The 25,151-nt window shown below is 49.1% G+C and overlaps 2 protein-coding genes across 3 annotated transcripts; both read right to left on the bottom strand.

Moving 5' to 3' along the window:
* Positions 1-1,347: 1,347 nt before the first annotated feature.
* POPDC2 (popeye domain containing 2) lies at positions 1,348-11,882 on the bottom strand. The gene is made up of 4 exons (XM_068417382.1): positions 10,972-11,882; positions 8,483-8,591; positions 4,648-5,152; positions 1,348-1,797 (listed from the first exon to the last, which is right to left on the bottom strand). The coding sequence occupies exons 1-3, from the start codon at positions 11,514-11,516 to the stop codon at positions 4,694-4,696; spliced, it is 1,113 nt and encodes a 370-aa protein (XP_068273483.1). The 5' UTR covers positions 11,517-11,882; the 3' UTR covers positions 1,348-1,797; positions 4,648-4,693.
* A 2,799-nt stretch (positions 11,883-14,681) lies between these two features.
* On the bottom strand, positions 14,682-17,290 carry COX17 (cytochrome c oxidase copper chaperone COX17). 2 transcript variants are annotated; one of them, XM_068417439.1, is made up of 4 exons: positions 17,180-17,290; positions 16,959-17,098; positions 15,305-15,415; positions 14,682-14,893 (listed from the first exon to the last, which is right to left on the bottom strand). In XM_068417439.1, the coding sequence occupies exons 2-3, from the start codon at positions 17,075-17,077 to the stop codon at positions 15,331-15,333; spliced, it is 204 nt and encodes a 67-aa protein (XP_068273540.1). In that variant the 5' UTR covers positions 17,078-17,098; positions 17,180-17,290; the 3' UTR covers positions 14,682-14,893; positions 15,305-15,330. The 2 variants fall into 2 exon arrangements, with proteins under 2 accessions (XP_068273540.1, XP_068273541.1); XM_068417440.1 differs by having other exon boundaries at positions 17,184-17,290.
* Positions 17,291-25,151: the final 7,861 nt, after the last annotated feature.

The raw sequence follows: 25,151 nt of genomic DNA, 5'->3' as shown, positions 1-25,151 counted from the left end.
TGCCATGACTGAAGGGTTTCCAGGGAGCACCTTGTTGAAGACTGGAATATATCCTCAGCAGGCACCTGTGAAGGGCAGCGTGTAATTCAGACCAACCCAGTCCACTACTTCAGGGAGGTGTATAATGCACCACAACAGATGTAGTTTCATTGTGCATTTCGGTTCCTTTGCAGAAGGGACCCCAGCAGCTCTTGTGTTAATATGCTGGAGACATTTCCTAGCTGTGAAGGGCAATGGAGTCAGGCTGAAGCAAGAATGCAGCAACGGAACATGGTGACAACCATTAGCAGGATGATCCCCAGGCCTGGGGCAGCCCCGTTCTCCTGCCCTGGGGTGACAGCAAAGGCAAGCAGCACGAGGAGTGGTGTACACCATGGATCCCACATACCCACCACTTCAGAGGCCTCTCCAGACCTCAGCAAGGGTGCCAGATCCTGAGGGCACAGATCTCACCCAGCTGAGACTTGCGAGACATGCCAAACTGGTCTCTGGGCCACAGCCCCTGTGTGAGCATCTCAAGGCAGGTAAGGCTGCCTCCATCAGTCCGGGGCTGACACAGAGCCAGCCCCACACACAGGATGGCCATACCCCTGGGTGTCTGTGCCAAGAGACACTGAAGAACACCCTGCCCTGTGCATGCTGACAGAGGGGCTGATGCTCTTCACTCCTTCCCTGGATATCTGCCCTGGAGAGGCTCCTACCCTCACCGCCCAGCTTGGTTGCAGGCTCTGTGAGACAAAGGATTTCTCCACCGGTTCTGCCATCTCCAATTCCCTGACAGAGGAAATGGCTGGGGAAGCTCATCAGCCAAAGCCTGTTGCAGCTGAACTTGGAAGAGGCCTTCCACCTCCACACTATTTTCATCTAAGATATTGCACTTCTTCCTACCAGTGGCTGCTCTCCGCAGAGATGTTTTGTACTGACTCATTTCTTCACTCTGTGTGTGCACCCTGAGGTCATCCCCCATTAAGCACAAAAAAAGAAAAAGGGGTTCAGGCTCTCCTTCTTGCCTACACCTGCCCCCAGTCCCAATTCCTCCCCTTTCTTATTCCAAATGAATCAACTCAAACAACCAACCTTTCACCAGAAGCTGGTAACTTCTTTGAGAAGGGTGCTTGTCCTAAGTGAGGAATCCTAACCCCTGGAAAAGTAATTTCTGGTCTTACTAGAGCGGATGCCCAGGGAGATGCATGATATCAAGTCTCCATATTATACTCTCTGTTGCAAGCCCATTACCAAAGCCGTCAGGCAGCCCATTTTCCCCTGTCCTTTCCCCACCCCGTGCCTTGAGATCACCTCAAACCTTTCAAACGGTGTTATCTCCCTCTCCAAATCCTCAAACACCAGTAGTTTCATCTCTGAGTTTAATAGGAATCATTAAATCAAAGGGAATACAGATTCTGCAAGCAGGCTGGTATCGCTTGCAGCAGTATCGGTGTACCTTGGTATCAGAGCTGCCGACACACCTCAGAGAGGCAGGACTAGAAAACAAACCGGGGAAGCACACTGGGGCAGGCAGCTCTGGTGAACAGCCGTGGGGTGGGAGGTGCTGGAGTGTCACACCGCAGTCTCACGCGTGTGCTTCACGTGCTCCTGAGTGTACATGTCTGCAGGCAGACGTCTCAGTGCTTGCTAAAGAGTGTCTCTGGTCAGAAACCTGTGTGAGCATACGCTCCCTTGGAGGGGCTTTGGGTTCAAAACAGCCTGTTGTTCCCTAGAGTTCAGGGGTCTGAGTGGGAGCCAGAGGCGCTCGTCGTTTGCAGAGAGGGTGGGGAGAACTCCGGAGGTTTCCAGAGGCTGCAGAAGGAAAAGAGTGGAGAAGGGAAGAAAATGATGGGGGGGGAAGGAGGCAGAGAGAGAGCACCATTATTATCACAGGAATAGTTCTTACTTCCTCACTCTCCCAAGACACAAACCTCATGGAGCCCACCGTTACCTGTCCTTCTCCCCTCCCCTCCTAAATTAACATGCAAAACTATGTAATTCTTCAACATGTGATAAATCAGATAATGGGGTTATGCACCCACCCTGAGACAGCAAAACCAAACCCCTCCAAAGCACCTTCTGTGATACCAGTGAAACAAAGCCCACAGCTCATAGAATCACAGAATGGTTTGGGTTGGAAGGGACCTGAAAGATCATCTAGTTCCAACCCCCCTGCCACGGGCAGGGACACCTTCCACCAGACCAGGTTGCTCCAAGCCCCATCCAACCTGGCCTTGAACACTGCCAGGGAGGGGGCAGCCACAACTTCTCTGGGCAACCTGGGCCAGTGTCTCACCACCCTCACCTTTGATTTTGCTCTCAAAGGAGGTGTAAAACAATTCCTACTGACTTACATACCAACCTACAGGCCATCAAGCATCCAACCAGCCACCTCACCCACCAAATAGAAAGGCAGCCCCAAGATACAACAGTACAAAACTAAGTAGCAGCAGCTCCACATCTTGCAAGCACTTGATAGCAACGAATTAGAGCAAATGCGATACAAAAGGGGGGAAAAGTAGGTGGCTTTTGGTTGTTTGAATTTTCATGCAAGGAATAAAGCTTAGTTTGCCATGGAGCATTGAGCTGTTTTGAACAGAACCTTTGAACCTGCCTTTTTCAAACAGACAGCCTGTAAGTTACTGAAATATCTCTCCGCCTCAGAGAAAGAATGAGCTCCTCAGGAGGTTATCATAGTCTGTCTTGCTTGTAAGCAGACTAGAAAGAGTTTCAAAGAACTAGATTATAAGAATAGTAGGCCAATATGTGTCCCAGGAGTATTTTGTTCTGCATGATCTTTGCAGCACTTTGGGCATTCAAGAATTGCCTCCTGTACTGTGGCATAGCAAGGTGGCTGTTGCAGTCACAGAAAATGGAAAGGAATGTGATCCATAGAAGCACTTCAGCACGGGGAATGTAGAGAGGTGATTCGCCAGGTTGGAAGTTGGCTGGGGCAGATGTGAGCATAGACCAGGGGAAAGCCCCAGGGGAGCTCTGACCTCTGGGACTGCAGCTGTCACTTGCTTGGAACAATGACACTGCAGGGAATATCCCTGTTTACTATGGATGTTTCACCACTTCTAAGGGAAAAGTTATGAAAGTGCTTTCCCTGGCCCGTGGCAGACCTGCTCAGATCATCTGCTGAGCTGTGACAAATGCCTGGCCAGAAGGGAATACTGCAGCCCCTCTGCACTTGTCTTTGTGGTTAGGCACTCAAGTTGCTGTGGAATATTGTCTGGGTGTGACAATTGCTGTTGTGCTGCTGGGACGTGATGCGATTAGGACACCCAGGTGGAGAGCAGAGTAACAAGGAAGTGCTCGTTTGACTGTTAGGGACACACTAAACAGAGTTTGTGTTTCCTTGTCTAAGTTCTTAGAAATTAAAATACCACACTGGCTCTTGTCTCCAGACTGACAGACAAGGAAGATCATCCTCCTCTCCCACGCCAAATACCAGCCTCTGAAAAATCTGGGCTTTTATTGCAGGTCTCTACTGCAAGTATCAGCACACATGGTTTTGGTAACGAGTCGATACTGTGAACACACACACAAGAGGGGTCTGTGTATGTGTGTGATGGGGAAAGCTTGTGCTACACAGCACAAAGCTATTCCTGCTTTCACACAATCCTTTTAAAACATGTTGGAAGCTGGAAGCTTTTGTCTTTCTAGATCTTGTGAATGAGGCAGGGTCTGCAGCTGGTGTGCAGCAGCTGGCTAAAAGTAGCTCAGTGTGGAATTTCTCTCTTGGCCACTTGGATCTGAAATTAAAGCACGAGCCACCCTCCCGTCTATTTCTGTTCGCCTACATTGCTCCTCTGCCCCAACATCCACGAGGCCCAGGGATTTTTCCCTTGCAGAGTAAAGAGCTGGCATTTTGGAAGAGACCATCTCATTCTTGCTCACCAGAAAGCAGAGTCTGGGGTGTGTTAAAGCAATGTTTAGCCTGTCAGTCCACCCAGGGTCACTGGAGGCAAGAGCTACACCACACAGGGCAGACTTTTCAACACCTTACTGATGTGGCTGAGCCAAAGCTCAGCAGCAAAAAGGAGGAGAGAGCAAATGCTGGGCTGAGCTGTGGTGGGCAGGGGGAGGAAGGACCCTGAGCTTTCTTCCCCTGCTCAGATTGAGCACTTGCAAGGTGTACAACAACTCCCCACTATCAATCTGCTGTAAACCCTGGAGCTGTTTCTACCCCTGTCAGCATCTCCTGGGCTGTCTGCTCGCTCACACGCGGATCTCTTCCTCAGCTCAGTACTGGAGTATCTCCAGGCACAGCTCGACCTCATGGCAAGCCAGGTCAAGCCCTGTGGGGTGTCTGTGGGCACTAGTGTACCACCTGCCAGCCTGGACACTGTTTCAGTTTCTCTGCCTCCCCTGAGGGATGGAGAGACGACAGGGCAGGGAAGAGCTTCCTATGGCTGGGTTACTGTCCCTTCCACCCCACAGTGCAGCTGGTGCCTCGAGTCAATCCTTCTCCCTGCTGCTTTTCCTTAAGAAAATCACACAGGTGGAGCCCACCTCCCGGGATTCCTTGGCGCAGCAGACAACAAAACGCTGCAGAGGAGCAAACCCATGGCAAATGAGGGTGAGAAGCTGGGGGTCGCTGCTCTGCCTGGGCAGTTTCATCACGGGAAGGACTTGCTTCCACAAGCGGGTACTTACGCGGGGGTCCCACACAGGGTGAGGCGTGCCCGTGCCAGGAGTGCCCTCACTTCATATACTCCCCTTCGCTCACATAGTCCATAAAAGACCCCGGCAACTCAGCAAAATCTTCCAAGACAAGACTGGTGGAGTCCTCACCCAGCACGTCACTGTCAGGCCGGGATGCCCGGGAGCGCGGAGCCGGCGGTGGTGGTGGTGGTGGCTGCGGAGGGGGCTCAGAGGCACCAGCCCGGCCAGAGGCAGGTGGTGGCTCCTCGCAGTCCTCTGGCTCCCCCTCAGAGGAGGCTGGCCCGAGGACGTGGTAGAGGCTGGGCAAGCGGATGTCGAAGCGAAGGCCGAACTTGGCAAAGAGCTTCTCGTTGAGGGAGTAGAGCTTCTCTGAGATGTCGTAGCCCAGGTGGGAGGAGAAGAGTCGGGCAACGTAGCGGTCCTTCCTCAGGAGGAGATACAGCTTCTTCCTCGGCCAAGTGATGAAGCTGCAGTCCGCCTCAGCCGTCAGCGTGACCTGTGGGGTGGGGAGGGAGCAGAGTAAGCCCTACCACCCAGACAGGGGTCACCCACCTTGGGGCTGCGTGCTTCTCTCCAGTGAAGGACCCCAGCCCTTTTGATGCCTGCTCTTCTTGGAGACAGCAGGGCTGGAGAGCCAGATCGCCCAAACCAATCAATCAGATAAATCCTTACCCACCTCTGCTTGCTCTCTCCAAGGAGCCAGAGACCAGGTTTTCCTATGCAATTAGCAGCATGCTCTTGCTTAATCTAACCACATGACTAGCTACATTTCACCCTCTCGCTTTCAGATGATGCTCCCTGTTGACACCCAAGTGATGTAGCTGAAATGAGCAGAGTGGCACAGACAGCCTTATCCCTCTACAGAAATGTTACAAAGGGAAGCGTTTCTGTGTGCCCAGCTGGCCCAAGTCACCAGTGGGTAGCCCTGCAGCAGGCTGCCACCCTATCCTGCTGCTGGGTCACACACACACTGCTCCAAGAAGGCCCTGGGTATAGGAAGGGCCACCTGGAAGGCTTGCCTGGTCACCCTGCGCCAGAGAGACATCCTGTCTCATCAGCTCTGCCAGGCACTGTAGGGCTGAATGGCCTTGAAGGATGCACAGCACAGCTCAGTGAGAGCGGGAATAAAAGGGGTTTACTGGGTTTGTGTGTAGGCAGGGAATTCACTCGAGATTTTATTGGATTGATTTTAGAGAACATTTTGGTTTGCTTTGGGTTTTGCTAATGTGAACAGAGCCATTTCCCCCCTAGCTGTAAGACCAGACTATTAATAATAAAAAACATTATACATGAGTGTATATTGTAATATATAAATTTAATAATAATAATAAAAGGTAAGAGACACAGGAAGGGTCAAACTGCCCTGGGCTAAAGAAGAACATCTGAGTGTAATGGAGACACTGGCATGTGAACAAGTGCCGGAGCCAAAATATCCCGGGGGCTCCCTTTCACTCTATATCCAGGGGTCTCCTTGGCCAGCCACCATGGCAGAGGGCCACTGGGAAGCTGAACACGGCTTGGCTGCATGTGTGTGTCCTTGGGTTTGATATTCAATGCCACTGCCATGCAAGCAGCTGCCTTATGAAAGAAATATAGGAGATCAAACCTGAGAACTTTCCCAGGCCAAGGTGAGCAAGAGGAAGGGTCACATACAAACTGAAATGACCAGAATCTCATTTTCCTAACCGATTTCTGGCATGGCAATCAAACGTCTCTGCTTCTCATGAGGGATTAAGTGAGATGTAATAAGAAAACCTGCCTCCTAACCAGAGCAGCAGGACAGATTTCAGTCATGAATCCCCCCGACACAAGTGTTCTGGCATTGCCAGAGCCCATAATTCAGCCTTCTGGGGGAAAATGACAGCCCTGAAACCCAACTCCTTCAGGCACTGGGAGCCAGCAGTTCTGTGGGAAGAAGACACAGCCAAAGCAGAAAGCTCAAGGAAACCGTCTCTCCTTGTAGACTGAATTGCACTTCTGCCATTTTTCAGTGGGCTCAGGATTGAAACTGCTCAATCCAGAGAGCCGTGGGGAAAACTTGGGCAGGGAAAACCTTCCATGCCCTCCTCCAGCAAAGCCCTGGAGCCAAACGTGCACTTTTGTAACCAAATGATTGTGATGCTGGGAATAAAGTTGAGATATGCCACAAAGTTTTATTAACTACTCAAGTAAGAAGGACTGGTGAGTTAAACAGCTGCCAAAAGCAGCACATCACCATGGCCACGCATGGCCTTGAAGAGTAACGTCCTGCCAGGAACATGGACCTGTCAGGTCTCACCTGCTGGATGCAAGTCTTGCACAATCTGCTACTTCTTCATACTCCTCAGTAAGTAGATGTGAGTTTTAGGCATTTCCAGCACACGGCTGCAGCCTTTCCCCGCTGAGGACTCTACCTCCCCATCCCGGTGCCAGGCACAGCAGGGAGAGGGCTCCCTGACCAGCCCTCTCTCACAGAGCAGAAGAGGGTTCAAGAGTGTGGTGCTGGCAGGGCTGGTGCAGCCTGGCACCAGCTTGCTCCCGAGCTGTCTCGTGCACCACAGATAAAGGCACTCAGAGGTTTGGGAACATTCAGGTCCACAGAAATTTGCTCAGCAAACGCTGCAGATGTCTTTGCAGGTTGCATGCCATCAAGACAGCCATTTCCTCACTTAGAGGGAACATTTCCCTGCCAGGAGGACCGGGCAGCCGTCGTCCTCTCTGCTCAGCTCTGAGACAAATATAATCCAGGAGCTAACAGCAATCTGCTGCCAGGCTTGAAGCCCTATGCAAAACACGAGATACCCCACCCCTAGCACAGCCATGCTGTTGTTGCCCTCGCTATCTTGGCCCAGCACCCCTATTCCTGCTCACGAGCTGTAGCCCTGTGCCACAGTCACACAGTCAGCCATTGCCTGCAACTGCTCTTGCAAGACCATAATTTGCTGGTGATGACATAACTTTCAGGAGCGACCGCCATGACCCTTTCACACAGTACATGGGCCAAATTCAGACCCAAGGAAAGCAGATTTGGAGAGCTGCCCTGGTCTAACCAAGTCTGAATGTGGCCGTTCTCATGAGAAAGCATCATCATTCCCTCACGACCATCCCACACTCCCAAGGGATTAGCAAAATCCCTCCTCATATGCCCTAACTGACATATTCTAGATTGACATCCTGACAGGGATCAGCCTGTCCTGGCATGTGAGTTAAAGGCAGAGAGATGTGGGCTTGAGTAATCTCCAGAAGGAAAGCCAAACAAATACTGTGGTGTTGACAGCAAGAGCAAAATCCTTTCAGTTACTGCAAATAAGAACTGGTCTGGCCTCTCAGCAAGGGATTCTTCTGCTCAGAAAGAACCATATTCGGGCGTGAATCATCCTTTCTGCTTCTCCACCCCAAACACATCACCACCAGAAACTTCTGTGAGGAATGGGATGTTTATGGATTTACATCACTGCCGCGTATTGCCGTGGCTGCCACCCTGACGCTGGAACGACGCACCCTGCTAGCAGCGTGCAGTGCAAACACATCAGTACAGGTACCAGGGAGTGCTGTAATGGAATGAGCCAGCAACACGATACCTCATCTCCATGTTAAATTGGAAGGGGCACCATGCTCCACCCTCCCTGCTGTTAGTAGGAGCACACACTGAGGTCTTCAGAGGAAGGCAGAAAAAAGATAACACAGCTGACAGCACCACCCTGTGCTGGCTAAACCACAAGGAGAGGGAGGAAGGTATTCCTGGTTATCTCTGAATGGCATAATGAGCCCCCTCCGTCCCCTTCTCAAGCACACAACGAAGCAGCAAGGAGTGAGGCTGGGCTGCTGCGGGGCCACACAAGGTTACCTGGAAAGTTCCTTCCTCAGAGGGTCGCAGCGACTCCCATTCTGGAGAGTCCAGGAACTGGTACGGAAAGATGTAGTGAAGGAATTGTCCGTCCTGGCTCACTCGGACCCTGCAGAGAGGACAGGTGAGGTGCACAGGCTTAGGCCACAAAATAGGTGTCACGTGAACCTGATGAGCTCACACAACATGCAGGCAGCCAGTCTCACCAGGGAGGAAAGGGCTTCTCCCCATCTCACATGTGTCCCTCTCTGGGACAGCTGCAAATGCTCCAGTCTATGGGGCTGTGACCCCTTTCTCTGGGGGAAATGATACTTGCTGCCACTTCCCTGTATTCCATCTGTTTTCCGTTTCCTGCTACAAAGCCAGCCCTCACAGGTGCAATGCTTGGTCCTGAACCTGGACTTCTCAGCCCACAAGACTGCTGCTGCTTTTCAGGTACTTCTAAGCCAGCCTGTGGCTCTTTGTACTTGCATCTTCTTCCTGTCCTCAGAGTTGCACGAGGGCATTCCCCACCTCGATGCTGGCAAGCTGCTACACCCAGAACCCGAGAAAATCACACTGGCCATTGTGCCTGACACATCACACTGTGAGCTCATAGTTTGCTGCACATTACCATTCAATCTCTCTTGGCTTCTTTGCCTTCCATGTATTCCTTTCCCCTGCTTTTGCTACAATTGCCTACCAATGTCAAGGTCGAACTTGCACCCAGCTCTGCTGTGGGAGCAGAGAAGGAGAGCTGCACAGGCCTGGGGCAATGGCAGGGCACTCTGAAGCTCTGCTCATAGCTCTCCATCACCAGATTTGGGGCCTCTTGCCTCCCTGTCACCACGTTCCCTCATTGTATGATGCACAAAGGCAATTCTAGCTTTCAAGAGTTACAAGGCTCAGTTCACTGTTGACTTCCAGTCAGCTGGGAGTGCTGCCTGGAGGGGTCAGGGATCACACGGCAGGTTTCCTGATCCAGGCACATTCTGCCTTTCCAAGTCCCCTTTGTCTTGCTATTGTTCAGTTTAAGGGGGGGCACCATAACAGTAGCAATGCTCTGCTGGGTCAGCCAGGACCTCACAAGGCAATAGAGCAGGTACCAGGAAATAGAAATCTAATCACATCTCCATAGAGCATTCTATACCAGCCAAGACACATACTTCCCACTGCAAAAGAGAGCAAAACAACTCCTCCATCAGCACTGGCTTACTGTCCATTGCAGCACTTTCATGCCCACAGAGCAGCATCAGATTATCCAGTGCACAGCAAGACAGCACAGACTCTTCCCCGTTAATATTATTTGTAGATACAGTAAACTTCAGTGCAACCTGCTCAGCACAGACATTTGTAAGGGGAAAGACACCTAATGGAAACACACGTACCCAATTTCCTCCCAGTGCTTTGCCATTCAGCACTGGTCAGTGGTCCCAGGATGCTCTTAACACATCCTAGAAAAGGTACAAACACCAAAAAAAAAAGGAAGGACAGCCCTTCTTTGCACACCCCCTCACCAGAGAGGATGGACCACTGCAGCAAAACATGAGCTCCAGGCGATGCTGGGTTTGTCTTCCCAAAGGAAAACCCTTGTGAGACACACCTCTTACAGCTCAGCATCGCTCCCATTTACAGATCGCCGCCTTCTCCCACTCTCACTTGACATTGGTGCCAAGTGCCTGCCAGCAGCTGGGAAGCCAGTACCATTACTGTTTGCCTTGCATTTGGATTTTGCAAATGGTTAAGAGATATGTTCGTAAGGGCATGCCACAGGATCTCAGGTGAACAAATGCCAGTACTTCATCAGCACAGTTCATTCAATAACCAAATCCCCAGTGCAACTATCTAGGGGTCCGTGAGGTCCTCCTTGGTGGTCCGGAGGAAGGAACATCATGAATGCATGAGAGCACAGGGAAAGAAAGAGGCCTGATGAGGCAGGATCCACCACAGGAGCGCTTTCTCTCTCTCGTGATGAAATGACACTTAAAGTGAAAAATTTTGGAGCCCTGAGGGTTGAGGTGTTGAGAACAGGGGTGGAACCTCTCCCTGAACGCTGCTGGCCAGGGGGAGCAGGTGAACTGAGGACTCCTACTCAGCATACTCAGTGCACAGCCATTCACATCAGAGAGGTATGTCTGGTACCCCCAGAGACCACAGGTCCAGACACACCACCTTCCTGCCTTGCGAAACACTGTCTCGCAGCTGGGCTGCTCCCATCAGAAATAAGATCACTTTAAAATGACAAAGAGGTAAGGATCCTCCAACAGCATCACAAGGAAGGCTGCTTCACTTGCACATTCTGCAAACCGTTCCCCAGAATATTCTAATTTAGAAAAAGAAAACAAAAACACCACCCAAAAGCAAATTACCCCCCTCCCCAACAGCATATCTCAAAACCTTTTCAGAGGAAGCAAACAATCATCACCCCAGTTTCTACAGAGGGTGAAAATACAACAACAAGCCACAGAGCTTTGCTGTCAGACTTTGTTGAGAAACAGGAAAGCCTTTACCTGCCAGACAGCAGCAGTGAGAGGCGGTCGATGGGCGTCTTGCCCTCCACCGCGTAATTCTGGTCTCTGACCAGCGACTGGACTTGCTCTTCACAGCACTTCACAATTTCTTTGTAGACTTCCAGGGGCACCTGCAAGGGCAGGTACATGGTCTTGTAGAGAAGGTCAAACTCTTCCGGGATGGTGTCTCTGCGGAGCCGGTACGCCAGGTGAGCCAGCTGAAGCAAGCAGGCGAGGACGAGCAGCATGTTCCAGATGAAGATATCCAGCCCGCAGGCGCTCAGCCAGCCCCACAGAGCATAGCAGAAGTAGCCTGGGGCCAGGAGGCCAAAGATATAGAGGGACCCAAAGACACCACTTCCCCCCATGTAACCCAGGAGCACAATGCAGCTGGCCAGCTGGTAGGCTGCTCCCTCCATAATCTCCTTCCAGGCATCGCACACAGGAGGCTGGAGAATAGCCTGGTCCCAAGAGAAGCTGCTTGTGCTCATCCTTCCCCACTCCCCACCCTCCCCGGCTGTCCTGCGCTCAGAACGAATTGTCATACACAAAGGGTGCTGCAGAGGTCTGAAACCAGAGCTGCTGGGTAGCTGTTCCTCCTCCTCCTCTTGATCACTAGCCGGTCCCACAGCAACACGCTTCAGAGCGACATGTTAAAGGGCTGCAGAACGTTTTTGTGCCCGAAAAAATCCCCAAAGGGGATCGTTTCTCCTCTTCGTGGCTCACAAACCAGCAGCTGGCCCCCTCCTTAGTCACACCAGTGAGAAAAGGAGCTGGCAAATATGAGGCCAAAAGAGCTCAGTCGGAGAAAGAGAAGAGGCCATTAGCTGTAAAAGTCACGGATGGGACAGAGATCTCGCTGCGCCGCCTCTCTTGCCAGCCCTCTGGCACTGGAAATAGCGACTGTGAGAGAGCAGCGGAGGGAGCTGGTGTTGAATGTGGAATGTGTATCACTTGGCAGCAGAAGGGCGAGAGACCCCAAATGGATAACCATGTTTGGAATTGAAATCCAAGGAGCAAAAGCAGCGAGGAGAACAGAGAGCAGGCACGCACCCGCTACTTAACATAACTCAGGCGCCCAGATAAGCCCAGCGCAGCGCCGGGAGGGGAGAGGAGAGGGGAAAACAACCAGCTTATCACGGGGAGCTCCAGCCACAGGGGGGGTCCGCACTGCTCTGAGCTCCTGCAAGAGAGTGACTTTCACCCAGCACAAAAAAGGAGAAAGGTCACCCCCTTCGCCTGCTGTGGCTCGTAGCAGCGGCAGGGACTGCAAAAGAAGAGAGCTTGGCTCTCGGGCAATACTTTCCAGGCGCTGCAGCACAGCCTCCCCTTGCGCCAGGCAGCTCCACCTCATGGGGCATTGCAGACCAAGGGGCACCAGGTAAAGCTCTGCACGGGCAGATAGCTGTGATTGCAAGGGATACAGCTAGAGTAAACGAGCCATTGGGACTCAGCTTTATCTATCACAGGGGGGATTATCCCACATAAAAGTTTGGGGGTGTAACACGTGGAAGCGCGTTTTGCAGGGAAATCCTAGTTGAGGAAGGATTCTCCCACCCCACAGATAACAGGCTCTGTTGGGAAAAGACCTTGGGAAACGTCATCTCACATTTTCATTTTTTTATAGCTATTTGGAACCCCCTCGACCTTCATTTAGCACAAAGAGGAAAGCATACGCTTTCCACTCAGGTAACCTAGGACACAGGCACGAGAGGGACCTGCCAAGCTCAGTCCTCCGTGGTCAGCTACAGAAAAGATGCATAAATGCAATTTCTCCCCTGCTTCGAGTAACACGTGATCAGTCACCCAGGCAGGATCTGCCCCGCTGCCAGGAAGCAGTTACATTTCAGGCATTGACGCAACCCACACAGTCAGTCAACAGAATGAAGTCAGCCTGCGTGGGGCAGTGGAGCAGAGATAGGGTTTCAAGGGTGGTCGTGTTTCAGGCCAAGCTCGCAGCTGCCCTGCCTAACGTGCCCTTCCCATCGGCACCGCTCACTTAAAGACACACTACTCGGCTCTGCTACTATGCTTTTAAGTACACAGTTCTCCAGCATCCTTTCTGTACCTGTTGCACAGGTATCACAGTATCCCACTCATCATCTTCTAAAAGCTTTCTAAAATATCTACCACACTTTTATCTTCATGCAGGCCTAGATGTCCCGTTCCTTAAGCTTCCAGAATTTGTGTAAAATGGTATGGGGATCCATTTTTTTTCTTTTCTCAACCTGATTTAAATAGCACTCCCTTCTTATTTGATCACTGCATCCCCTGCCCTTCTCTTAACTCTGTGACACCACTTCCACAGTTTCACCCTGACTGGACACACTACCACAAAGCTGGTGCTCATCCACCTTTTAACGTTCTCTTCAGTTCAAGCCCATTCATTCAACAATAAGTGACCTTACTCAAGCTTCTTACCTCAAGACAACAATAAATGCCAAGAGGAACACCAGGTCCTGCTCCCCAGCCAGCTACAGTGCTGCAGACTTGGAATGCTTTTTTGCCAGAACTACACCTGCGTCCCTTCTCTTAGGCCAGAAGCCAACATGGCACAACTCTTACCTCAGGACGGAAGAGTAGAGGAGCAGCATAAAGCCAAGTCTAACAGCCTGGCTTGTCCCCTGCAAGCATTTTTTGAGCCCATTTCCTCAGACTCCAGGACCTTTGTGAAACATTCCTGGAAGCAGAGTCTAAACTCTCCTCACACAACTTGTGACTCTCGGCAGAGACAGTACCAAGTGTCACATCCTAAACGTTCACAGCCTACTCATTGCTAGCTCAGAATACACAGACCGCAGCAGGCAGAGAAATTATCACGACTGCACCCATCCCTCCAACAGGATCAAAGCCAAGAGAACAACCAAGACAAAGCACAGATTTCTCATCTTCAATTTCTGAAAAGAAAACTCAGCAGGAGGGGAAGAAGTAATCAGTGATGCCATCTTAAGCAAAGTCAACTCACCAAAGGAAGAACAATGACAAGGTTGCACACAGACAAATAAGCCCCATATGTGTAACAATCTATCAACTGCACTTTTTTTGCTCTAGATCGTAAGGAATCAAAGGCCACAATCACCTTTCCTCTGTCACTTCACACAGGTGAGAAAAAAAGCCAGAAAACAAAAGCCCATGTACACCTAGCACAAGACCAACACAACAAAAACTGGGCATAAAAAAAAAAGAAAGCACTTTTCTTTCAAGCAAGTGACCTGTACATACATTTGCAGTCCTCTGTTCCCCTTCCCTTGAAGAACTACTGGCTCAAGAACTCGAGTTTGATATGGAAAGTACTTAATTCTTCATTACAAGGAATGAAGCTTGAATCCTGGGGTAAAGCTGTTGGAATTCTTCCCACTTTTTTGAATAGCGGAAAACAAATCCAGTTTTGACTCTAAGCACAGTTCATTTAATAAGGCTGTAGTCATCTTTGTACAAATACAGTTACACCTACCATCACAAACAGCACTACAAGCTTCAGCATGACTTTGCTGAAAGCAGTAACAGGGCAGTTACTAGCACAATTTCTCAATTTGCATCAGAGGGAAAACCCACCTCAGGCCCATCTGTTCAACCACACCACCAGAGTAATCACTGTTCCCATTTCAATGAGTAAGCAGCTTTTTTCATTCTCTCCATTCCTATAGCCCAGTGCTTTGAATGAGCAGGGCACTGTCATTTCTTTACTTAAAAGAAAGAGAAGTCAGGAATATTGGTTATTTTCAGACTTTTATTAAGAGGAAAAAAATATATTTTCTATAGCAGTGGTCAAGAACTAACAGTGGAAAAGCCATAGACGTGATGCACAGTCTATCATTAGAGACTCCTTATAAATAGATTCTTTGTTTATATTTGTTCTTTGAAGTAAATTGCAGAAATAATTTATTTTGCAGCTTTCCATAACACACACCACAGACATCATCTAGAAGAAAGAGGAAAGACAGCTTCATGAAACATGGATTTCCACTGGATATTGAGGGACAGTTCAACAATCAACAAAAAAACCCCACCAACATCCCACAAAAACCAACCCCCACACTGCCCTACCATTAGAAATCCAAGCTGAAGTTTGGATCTGAAGTGTGAAAAGACAACAGAGGCAGAACAATACTCTGCTGCTGAAGAGCTACTCACAAAGGCTGTATACTGCCAGAAGGCTTCACCACCCTCACAAGGACAGCAGTACTTACTCCAGTGTCAATGAGGATTACTTTGCCTTCCCTCTCATAAGGAAAATACCTTTGCCATCATCAACAGTACTCTGGGCCTTCCAGTGGCACCAGCTGAGATGCCAGGGCCCTTCAGAGGCAGAGGTCCTGAAGGCTATACTCACCACATTCGCACTCCTGCTCATTTCACTCATATCTTGAAGCCCAGAGCTCTCATACACTCTTTGTGAGCTTCAATTAGGTGTCCACAATTTTCTTCTCCCTTCTCAATGATGCTGCAAAACAAAAGTATTTCCAAGGTTCAGCAACAAAATGTTAGCTTACTATTAGTCAAAGCCACTGGACTGACAAGCTGTTGGGGACAATCAAAACCCCCTATTAGGCTCCAGAGATCTTTTCGCCCATCCTGTCCAGGGTAGTGCTGTTTTGGAAAGCATAAAACTATCTCAAAAAGGTGCCCAAGCCTGGAGTGGTGCACTTAAAACTCTGATGAGATGTGTAGCAGAATTTCCTATTAACAGGCCAGCATCTATTCTGGGCAAGTCTATAGACTGGGATTTGTTATACAACACAAGGCTGTCGCATCACTTCATCAAGTATGCTGATCTCAGCAGCAACCAGTTTCAAATCATTCAGTACAGCAGCAACAAAATTTCTCCAGTAACAGACCTACACAGAATAGGCTGACCAGTAAATGACGTTTTAGTCCAGCTTCAGTTGGTATTCAGGGAACCTGAAGCAAAAAATAAACTCTCCAGCTACTCTTAAAAACATGATTTATCATATATGGTAACTTTTGATGTTACTCATCCATCCAAGTGTCTTAATACATAATCAAATAGTGGTAAGAGCCTACCATCATTGGTGTATCACATATACCACAGAAGCAGTTCAGACTCGCTCTTTGTTAATCATTTAAGTCTGATCACAATAAGTATGGACAGGTGTGCTGGCTGCTCATGGCAACTCCATCTGACCAAGGACTTGCATCCTACCACCCTTTTCTTAGAGGGCCCTGGACTTACCTTCACTCTTGCCATGTAACTAGACACACCCCCCTAACTTTGGCAAAAATACAGTGTCTGTATTATGTCACCTACTGAACGGCATCTGTACCACCTGTCAGGTAAAAAAAAGACAGTTTGCTCACCAGACTAAAGTAATTTACTGTTCTAGACCAAGGAACTCTACTTTGGGGGTGCATTTCATGCTATTTGATAGGTCCTATGATTGTGACTAAGCCTATAATTACAAAGGTAGCTATATAGATCGTTGTCAAATTTTGCACCTTTGTCAGAAACGTCATTCTCTAAGACCTAAAAACCAAACTATTTTGTTTTATTTAAAATAGAAGAGCGTTCATAATCATTTCAACAATAAAAATTTTACTACCTGCTGGTACTTGTGGCTTCAGTCAGTCAACAGTAGTGAAGATTTGTAAGCAGCATTAAGAGCTAATCTCTGAAACCTGTTTTAAACTAGGACTATTAGATATTAATCTATTCATTTCTAATTTACCCTTTTATGCCATTTTCTCCTCTCCCTCCTCCCTCTCCCACCCTCCTTGGATGCTCCAGCACCCTCGCTCCGGGGTGGGCTCACAAAACCACCCCGGCACGTTGGCAGGGGCAGAAACTCCTAGAAGGTAGCACCGAGCAGGGCAGGGTGGGAAACCCACCGGGGCCAGGCCGCAAGCAGTAGCTCGACGATGGGCCGAGCCTGAGAAAAGGAACACCCGCGCTGGCCCCAGGGAGCTCGGGGCCACCAGAGGCCACCACACCCCCGGCCCGAGGCGGGAGCCGCGGCCGGGGCCCTCACCAGGCGTCCCGCGCCTTCTTGGTCTCGGGGCAGGCGCAGCAGGCCTTCAGCGGCTTCTTCTCCTCCCGCGCCTCCCCCGCGCCCTTGGTGTCGCAGCTGGCGGCAGCGACCGTCGACATGGCGGGCGGCTCCCCGGCGGCCTGTGGGGGAGAACGGAGCGCGAGCGGCCGTTAGCGGGGCCCCCCCCGCGAGCCAGCCCCGCCCCCGGCGCGCGCCGCTACCTGCCTACTCTGCGCCAGAGCGGAGAGACCGCCACGGGGCTGTCGGCCTTGAGGGCTCTGCGCGATCCCAGCAGCCTTCCCCGCCGCCCGCCCACGCCCGGGGCCCGCGGCGTGCCGGGAGGTGTAGTTCGGAACGCCCGTTCCGCCTGCACCCCGCCTCCTCCTGCGCCTCCTCCCCGCGGCGGGTGCGCATGCGCCGCCGCCCGCCGCGCCCTCCCGTTTCCTCTGTGGAGCGTTATGGCGGCGGAGGGCGGGCGGTTGTAACACAAATGGCTCCGGGTCCTGTGACAACGGGTCGGCAGAGACATTCACAGAATCATAGAATGGTTTGGGTTGGAAGGGACCTTAAAGATCATCCAGTTCCAACCCCCTGCCACAGGCAGGGACACCTTCCACCAGACCAGGTTGCTCCAAGCCCCATCCAACCTGGCCTTGAACACGGCCAGGGAGGGGGCAGCCACAGCTTCTCTGGGCAACCTGGGCCAGTGTCTCACCACCCTCACAGTAAAGAATTTCTTCCTAATATCTAATCTAAATCCACCCTCTTTCAGTTCAAAACCATTCCCCCTCATCCCATCACTACTTACCCTTGTAAAAAGTCCCTCTCCCACTTTTCCGTAGGCTCCCTTCAGATACTGGGAGGCTGATAGAAGGTCTCTCCGGAGCCTTCTCTTCTCCAGGCTGAACAGCCCCAACTCCCTCAGCCTCTCTTCATAGCAGAGGGGCTCCAGCCCTCTGATCATCTTCGTAGCCTCCTCTGGACTCTCTCCAACAGCTCCATGTCCTCCTTATGTTGGGGGCCCCAGAGCTGAACGCAGTATCCAGGTGGGGTCTCACAAGAGCAGAGTAGAGGGGCAGAATCACCTCCCTCGACCTGCTGGCCACGCTGCTTTTGATGCAGCCTAAGGGACACTCTCCAGGGACACACTCTCCAGGGACACTCGATACTTAACGAGCCAGAAAGAAAAGGTAAGGAGTGGGCAGGAGGGTGAAACATGGCATCAGCAGCTGAGGGGACCTGCCACCTGCCACGGTCCTAGTAAGAGCAGCAACTGACAAGATCATCCTCTCATTCTCACAAAGAGGTGAGAAGTAGAACCTAGCTCTTTTCCAGAAGTCCAAAGCTCCTCATTTTCATCGCATGGGTAGATGAGGCTCTCCCGTTTCACCATTGAGGCACCCCTGTGGCACCCTGTCAGTGTAACTCCTTGAAACGCAGGAGTTTCAAGGCTCCTGAGGAGAATTGCCTACACATTGCCATCCTACCTCTGAAATGGTGTCATACCTAATCAGCCACCTACTTAATTATCCATGAATTTCAGCTCAGTAGCCTGCCCACAGATATCCCATTTGGCTGGGAAGGTTGTTCAGACTGACCTACGCCCAGACAGCCTCCCGGTTCAGCAGTTTTCTAAATAGATCAAGGAGGAGCACTGCATTTTGGCCACGCTACCTGCATGGTAATAGTTTGTAACGGAATCACCCTGGAAGAAGGAATCACTTCTTGGTGGGATGAAGGGGCAGGGAAGGAGGAGAAGGAAGGGAATTGCCATTAAAGCACTGTTAACACATTGTCATACTGACTACACCAATTTGGAGCACAGTGCAGAGTGGAGATCACAGCCTTTTCTCTTCTGACATTACATTGTGTGCAAAGATTGATTGTTAACTTGGTGCTTTTTGTTTTCCATTTGTCCTCTGCCTGCTGACAGTGGCAAAAGAATTATATTAAAAGAGTATGTGACAGGATGAACAGATTCATCTACCAGTCAAAGAGGAATGGCTGAGGGCAGGCTACTGAGCTCAGGCTGCTGGAAAACTCTCAGATCCAGTACCCAGGAAAGGAGATTCAGTGAAAATCCCAGAGCTTCTGAAAGAGATAATAAAAAAAGACCCTCCCTCAATCTACCATGTCACTTCATAGCCTGGTGCCACACGTAAGAGTACAAGGACTACAGATAGCATTGGCCATTTACAGCTCTGGGTTTTGAGGATTAATGGGTGAAATAGGGGGAGACTGCCCAGTTGCCATGGGTTTCCAAATTATTTTCCCTGTACAGCCCTTTATCAGAATTAAAGAACATACAGCAGTGACTCATGATGTGTAAATATCACAGTAGCACTGCAGTCTATGCCGTTGGCTTCTTTTATCTTCAGTTTCAGCCCACTAAAAGAATGGTTGTCCAAAAAAAGAAGTACTTGTCTGCTAGAGAGACTCAAAAGGACAGACTTTTCAAGGAACCTCAAAAATATATTTACATTCATTGTTACTGTTAGGTAGGGTAAGCCCCTATCAATGTCAGTTGAAAGTAGCGGTCTGGGGTAGTCCGGGGTTTTCCAGATTTCTCACACTTCTGATATACATGATAGAAGGTAAATTTAGCTGTGGAAAATCTGTGTGGTGAAACAGAGCCAAAGGTATTTTGATATTTTCCATGTAGTGCCTATTCTGCGAATCACTAACCCTTTACCATCTTGAAAAAAAAAGCAAGCTGTTTAATATTGGTCTAGAGAAATATTTTTGTCTTTGACTGAGTGTAAACATGAGACAGCCACTGCTCCAGCAGCCCAGTCAACCATACGCTGTGTTTGATTCTCAAAGAAGGTCAACACTTAAGATACACACAGGGGAAAAAAGGACTTCAAACCTCTGAGCAAGATGACTTACCAGGGCCCTGTTGCCTATTATATTAACTGCCCAAGTACAGGATAGAGTTTCTCTTTTTGATCAGAGTTGCAGACCCACAACTACCAAATACTATCAGCTCAGCAGCATGACCTGAGAGAGAATGAATACTGGGACGGAAGGACCTTTGCTCTAGCCTAGTACAATGGAAGAGACTCTTAAGGTGATTAACTACATCCCCTCTAATCTTCAAACTCCATCTTTAGGTGAAGGCAAATGCTTCACTGGGCTAAAAATCAAGAAGTGATGTGTCAGTCCCTTCCCAGGCTGAAGAGGCAGATCCCCATGTTTTAGGACTACGGCATGAGTTCTGTATGCAGGGATGCTCTACCACAGGACTGAACCATCCCCTCCTGGGAGATCACCACAGAAGGCTGTATGGAGAGAGTCTCCTTCCATAGTGGCAAGGAAGCCCTTAAAGAAACCAGAGTAGAATCAAGATTACTTTTAAAGCATTTCTGTCTCTCTGAATACCCTGTGAGCAAGTACTCCAACTGATCACCTCTTGCCAGAAATTCGGCCAAATCTTCAGAGCGTCAGAGGCTGGAGGTGGAAGGTACTTTGCAAGATTGCAGTCACTTTCCACTTCAGAAACAGAACCACTGCCTCTGACCTTGCAAGACTCAGCCCACGGCTTCCCAGAAATTCTGGGGTTTCATGCTGGGACCAGGACTCTGTGGCCTAGCCCTCCACAGTAAAGAAGATAGCAACTCTCCTACAACAACAGGAAGAGCAGAAACTTTTGTCCTGATCAAAATTTGCAGCAAAACTAATTTCAAGAATTGCCACCAGTGCTTGCTTTTGCTAAGAAATCAATGTTTTTACAGTACAGTCAAGACACTGTTTCCAGTGATGAATGACTCTCCCAATGAAATCTGGATGGTTGCGCAGGGGAAAAAAAAAAAACAAACAAACAAAACCAGGTCTCCTATAAAGACTTTAATCTGTTTTTTCCATTTCAGTAGTTGTATCTCAAGATGCCTCTCTTAGCAGAGCTTGTAGTAAAAACAGCACAAAGAAACCAAAGACTTCACCTTGGCGTAGCAACATTTACCACAGTCAGTACTCCAAGGCCATTTTTACAAAAGATGTCACAAGTTGCAAGTGAGGTATTCCAAAATGGATATAATGCCTTACTATAGCCAAAAGCCAGGACAGAGACAAGGCCTAGATCCACAAAACATTGTATTTCACAGCATCTGTCTTCTCACATCTTTTTGAGACCTACCTCTGCTTCCTGCTGGGCATAGTGACCATGTCCTCCTCCTCTTTTTCTCCTTCACCATCTCTTCTGATGGGCTGGGAGGAAGGCCCCCTTCTCCTGGATTAAAAACCTAGCAACCACATTGACTGCTGCCTTGTGCTGCCGCTTTCCAGCTCCTTCTGAATCACACATCTGGAAAGAGATGTTTATTATATACACAGCTAGTAAATCATGTGGAGATCGGACAAGGAATGGAAATTAGGGCTTACCTCGGATAGGTCCAAGGGCCAAATTCATTTTATCTCATTTTATATAATTTCACATTTAATAGAAGTGCTGAACTGGCGCCACCCAGGTTAGACTGTGATGGACCATACATGGAGAAATTGTGACATCCTGTGGCAAGAACAGAAAATGGCACTCTAAGGGTTACTAACTTTAAATGGATTACTTTAATTTTGGCATTTCCTGCCATCAAAGCCTCAACAGTACTTTGAATATTTGTTGCCTGTAACTTAGATTCTTTTAATAACTAGAAAAAAGCTGCCACGAAGCATCACATGCACCCAGCACCACAACAGTGCTGTCATTTGACAACTGCTAACAGAGCAGAAGAGGACCATCTATGTAATTAAGCTTAAAGCCAGATGGATGACATCTTGCCAGGGGTTTCACAGAGCAGAGAGACTCATCATCTGTTTAGCTCAACTTCTTTGCCTTCTCCCCCCACCCCCCCAGTCCTGCCTTTCCACACCCTTCCCCACTTTTTCACCTCCTCACCTGGGACTCCCATTTTCTTGTACAGATCACTTCAGTTCTGCTTTACTGGCTGCTCACCCTGTCTTTGCCTCCTCCCCCTGCACATTGGTTCTCTACAACCCCACTTCTACTAATTTTTCTTTGCTCAGTCAGCCAAGTTTCTCCTCTAAAAACTAGATTTTCACATCCCATCCATCTTCTCTTTGTCCAGCTACTATTCTGCTCTCAACTAATGCCTAATCTCACCCTTCTTGTCTAAATTTTCCACTTCTCTCTGTCTGATTTTACAGTTCAAACACATCAGCAAGTCATCACAGCATAACAAGTCCATCACCAGAGTAGCAGTAATTCATTTTGCAGCAAATTACACCGTCTTATCTCAAGGTTAACGTGAGGTAAAATGTATTTGGCTCAGCCTCTTTCACGGGCAGCTAAACTAGCACACTTTACCACAGTTTTGCTGTGGTATGCTCTCTGCTAAGCATTGGCAGAGAGTTAGTTAGTCCACTCAGTCACTGCACAATAACTCACAGAGGTGTAGACAGTTTACTCATACATCTGAGCACCTGGTGCCCCCTCAGAGCCAAGTGGCCATAAAAAAAATCATCAGATAGATAGACAGCAGCCCAGCTCAGCTACACAGTCTTGTTCTGGAAAAGCTATTACTGGAAAAAAAAAACCAAACCCAAACCCAAAAAATCATGCTATGGCCCAAGCTCTGAGTTACTTAGAGGAGACTTAGCTGAAAGTAAAAATCACTGAAAGGAAAATCGGCCTGGTTTAGGCCAAACCAGGACAGCCTGTCAGTCAAGTTCTTTGAAAACTACCTAAGAAACAGGAATCTTTTTTTTGATTGCTTACAGTTTAGTTGCCTTCAGCTCACTTTCACCACAGCAACAGGATGTGTTCTTGACATGGACAGACAGACCCTGCCACATAAGCTTTGAGTCCCTTTTCCAAAGTGCTGGTCAGAGACACGTTTGCCAGAGTTTACTGCCTGCGATCAAACATTTTCTCAGAGCCTTTTGTGTTTTGGGATCTTTTTCTTTGGAAATGGCTGATCTGCATTAAAAAAAAAAGACCAAATCAGACTACACCCCACCACTTTGCCATTTCAGTGTATTCTACAGCACACACCAGCATGCCAGGGGCCCTGGTCAGGTTTCACTCCAGCTGCAGGTCCACAGGAATATGAAGACTTCAGGCAAGGAACATTCAAGATAATAATAATCAACACATCTTTCAACACTTATAAGGCACACTGCCCACATCTGTAATTCACAGAGATTTCTCAGAAATGTTAGTTAAAAATAAGGCAATCTTTCACACGCACGCTAATCTAATCTAAGCAAACTCCACGAACCTGAACCTTGAGCTTTTTAGCTCAGCCACATATACCTGTCACCTCCCATGAATGAGTACTAGTCTTCAGACAGCTATGCAGTGACCTGAAAACTTTTTTACTTTCTGACAGGTTAGTTTTCAGCCACATCAGTCTCCTGAGATGGTTCACCACATAGTCTTTCAGCTGCCAATACCAACAGATCAGAAGCAGTGGGGCCAGGCAGCTCATGGTGAACAAAGAATGTGGCAACATCTTACATTTAGTCCAATTTAATGCGGTTAAAGTTAATAGCAGGACTGCACCTTTTTTATCGTCCACAGCTCCAGAGAGTACTCGTCTGTTGGGCTACGTCCTGGGATTTTGTTATACTCATGTAATTGTTCCTTCTCTACTTGGTTTCCATCTGGTTCCTTTCCTCATCAGAAGAACAGAAGTCCAGACCACCGGTATCCAGTCATCTCTGAAAACCTTAAAGTGGAAAAATGTGAGAGGGTGGAGCTGACAAAGAATCATTTTTTGGCCAACATACAGTTTACACACCTCGTTACCTCAAGGCAGATGTCCAGCATGGAAAATTTCACCATGGAAATTATGAAGTTCTAATGAAATGAGATACAAAGAAGGAAAACTGAACTTGATCATGAGAGATGTTGGGCAACTCTCTTAACAAGTGACCTGCACTGCCCCTGTCAATAATTATATCAAGGTATTGCTTTGTAAAGCTCTTTAGTAAAATGAAGGCCTTTACAGTCTGCCAAGTATCTTCAGGGCATGGATCATCCACTGTGGAAAGCAGTATCCTACAGATGTCACTCAGCAACAAAGCTGTGGCAGCATTTCTTAGTTCAGACCCATATCTGAGTCTTCAATTAACCCATTTTGATCAACTACCCTAAGAAAGAAGTTGTTGCTTCAAACAAGTGATGGGCCTTTAAGAAAGTAAGCCAGCATCCAAAGTCAAATTAAATGCCTATGTGTAAATTGGCAGAGCCAAGGAATTTGGAACCACGGTCCTAACGTTGCTCTCCTGTGATGAAGCACTGAGGGGGCCAAAATTTTATGTCAGACACAGCAAGCTGTGAATAATTCTTTGCTATACAGAGTTTTATACACAAAATAGTTAACACGAGGCACCTACTTCAAAATTATAGGCAGAGAGGGCCCACTTGCAATTCTGCTGCTTTTTACGTCCTACACGAAAAGTCTCGGCAGCATTGCCTCCAAATCTCCTCAGGCTGACGAAAGCATTGACCCTTCCCGTTTAACAGCATGAAGAAGCTTCCAACTGCTTGACATCTTCTAGGATGACCGCCTCCTCCTTGCAAAAACAGCGATGCATCTTAATAACAGTGCAATATTTATTTGTGATGCTTTGTGCAGGTCTCTCCTGCTGCTTTACAAATGCAAAAGTACCCGCAGCCTCCCTGGGAGGTAGATACCAAGCCTGTTTTCACCACTTTATGGCAGCAGAAGTCCTAAGCAGTAACAAGCAGGGCCAGGAATAAGAATATCCAGGCTTGAATCCAGTCCCCAGCTGTAACTGCTAAACCGGTTTTCTTAAGCACTACGCGAGGGTCCAGGGGAACTGAAGAGCACCCCATAGAACAACTGGAGCTGTTGAAAAGCGAAGGTACTTAGGCCCTGCCCCCGCCAGTCGATCGTTCCCTGTCCTCCTCAAATCACAGACAAACCACCCCTGCGCCTGTTCCACGGGCTCTCCGCGGCTCCTCGCTCGGGAGAGCCGTCACCAGCGGGGCTCCCTCCCCACCCCACCTGCGATGGCACAAAATGGAGGCGGGCGTGTCTGGCCGCCTCACGGGCCTCAGGGCTCCCCGGGAAGCTGGACCCTGCCCACAGGGATTTGGAGGAAGCAGCAGCGACAGCACGTCGGGAGCGGCGGGGGAAAACGCGAGGGCCGGGGCTGTCCCCGGGGAAATACCGAGACGACGCCCCCGCCCCGCAGTCACGTCCCGCCGTG

This window comes from Nyctibius grandis, chromosome 23 (genome assembly GCF_013368605.1).
Source record: "Nyctibius grandis isolate bNycGra1 chromosome 23, bNycGra1.pri, whole genome shotgun sequence".
NCBI classification, from domain to species: domain Eukaryota; kingdom Metazoa; phylum Chordata; class Aves; order Nyctibiiformes; family Nyctibiidae; genus Nyctibius; species Nyctibius grandis.
This window is presented reverse-complemented; position numbering and strand designations above follow the sequence as displayed.